Here is a 1,005-nt window from a genome sequence, read left to right as displayed (position 1 = left end):
AGGTTTGTCCCGTGGGTGGGTGCTGCTGGGTGCTGCCTCTTCCCTGGAGCATCCTGCAGTCCCTGCTCACCTCCCCGCTCCAACCCCCCCTTCCCACCGCAGATCATCAAGAAGCTGATCGAGCGGAAGCAAGCGCAGATCCGCAAGGTCTACCCGGGCCTGACCTGCTTCAAGGAGGGCGTGCGGCAGATCCCCATCGAGAGCGTCCCCGGCATCCGTGAGTCCTGCCAGCTTCTGGTGGGAGGGCTCTGTCCTTCCTCACCCGTGGCCGTGGGGCAGACAACCCCCCCTTCCCACCGCAGATCATCAAGAAGCTGATCGAGCGGAAGCAAGCGCAGATCCGCAAGGTCTACCCGGGCCTGACCTGCTTCAAGGAGGGCGTGCGGCAGATCCCCATCGAGAGCGTCCCCGGCATCCGTGAGTCCTGCCAGCTTCTGGTGGGAGGGCTCTGTCCTTCCTCACCCGTGGCCATGGGGCAGACATGGTGATATTGACACTTGTCTTCCAGGAGAAACGGGATGGAAACCGCTGGGGAAGGAGAAGGGGTGAGTGCTGTGGGGGTGGGTGTCCTGCAGCAGCTGGGCTGTGGGGCTTGGCTTTGGACTGCTCCTTGCTCCTGGCACTGCCCTGGTGCTGCCCTGGCAGCTGCTTGATGCTGGGATGGGGAAGGTGGGAGCACTGGGATGGGGAGAGGCTGCCCACCCCCAGGCTGATGGGTGCTCATTTTGTCCCACAGAAAAGAGCTGAAGGATCCAGACCAGCTCTACAACACCCTGAAGAACCTCCTGGCCCAGATCAAGGTGTGGGCAGGAGGGGACCCTCCTCAGAGCTGCCTCCCCTGGGACAGGCTCTCCTGGGCTCTGCCCTTGGGGGGCAGGTGGGGTGACCCAGGCTCACGGGGAGCGGGGACCCGCCCATGTCCTGTCTGCTGTAACCTGTCCCCTGCCCTCTCCCCAGACCCACCCCAGCGCGTGGCCCTTCATGGAGCCAGTGAAGAAGTCAGAG

General features: G+C 64.1%; 1 protein-coding gene across 1 annotated transcript in view; it reads left to right on the top strand.

Annotated features, from left to right (window-relative positions):
• Window positions 1-102: 102 nt before the first annotated feature.
• LOC114819050 (histone acetyltransferase KAT2A-like) overlaps window positions 103-1,005 on the top strand; it is a gene marked incomplete at its 5' end in the record, with an annotated part of 1,340 nt that continues 437 nt past the window's right edge. The window contains 4 exon segments of the mRNA XM_029087360.1: window positions 103-237; window positions 303-445; window positions 737-800; window positions 958-998. Of these exon segments, the coding sequence (XP_028943193.1) occupies window positions 103-237; window positions 303-445; window positions 737-800; window positions 958-998 (383 nt within the window).

The sequence above is a fragment of the Antrostomus carolinensis genome, unplaced genomic scaffold (assembly GCF_000700745.2).
Source record: "Antrostomus carolinensis isolate BGI_N321 unplaced genomic scaffold, ASM70074v2 scaffold41281, whole genome shotgun sequence".
Classification (NCBI taxonomy): Eukaryota; Metazoa; Chordata; class Aves; order Caprimulgiformes; family Caprimulgidae; genus Antrostomus; species Antrostomus carolinensis.
This window is presented reverse-complemented; position numbering and strand designations above follow the sequence as displayed.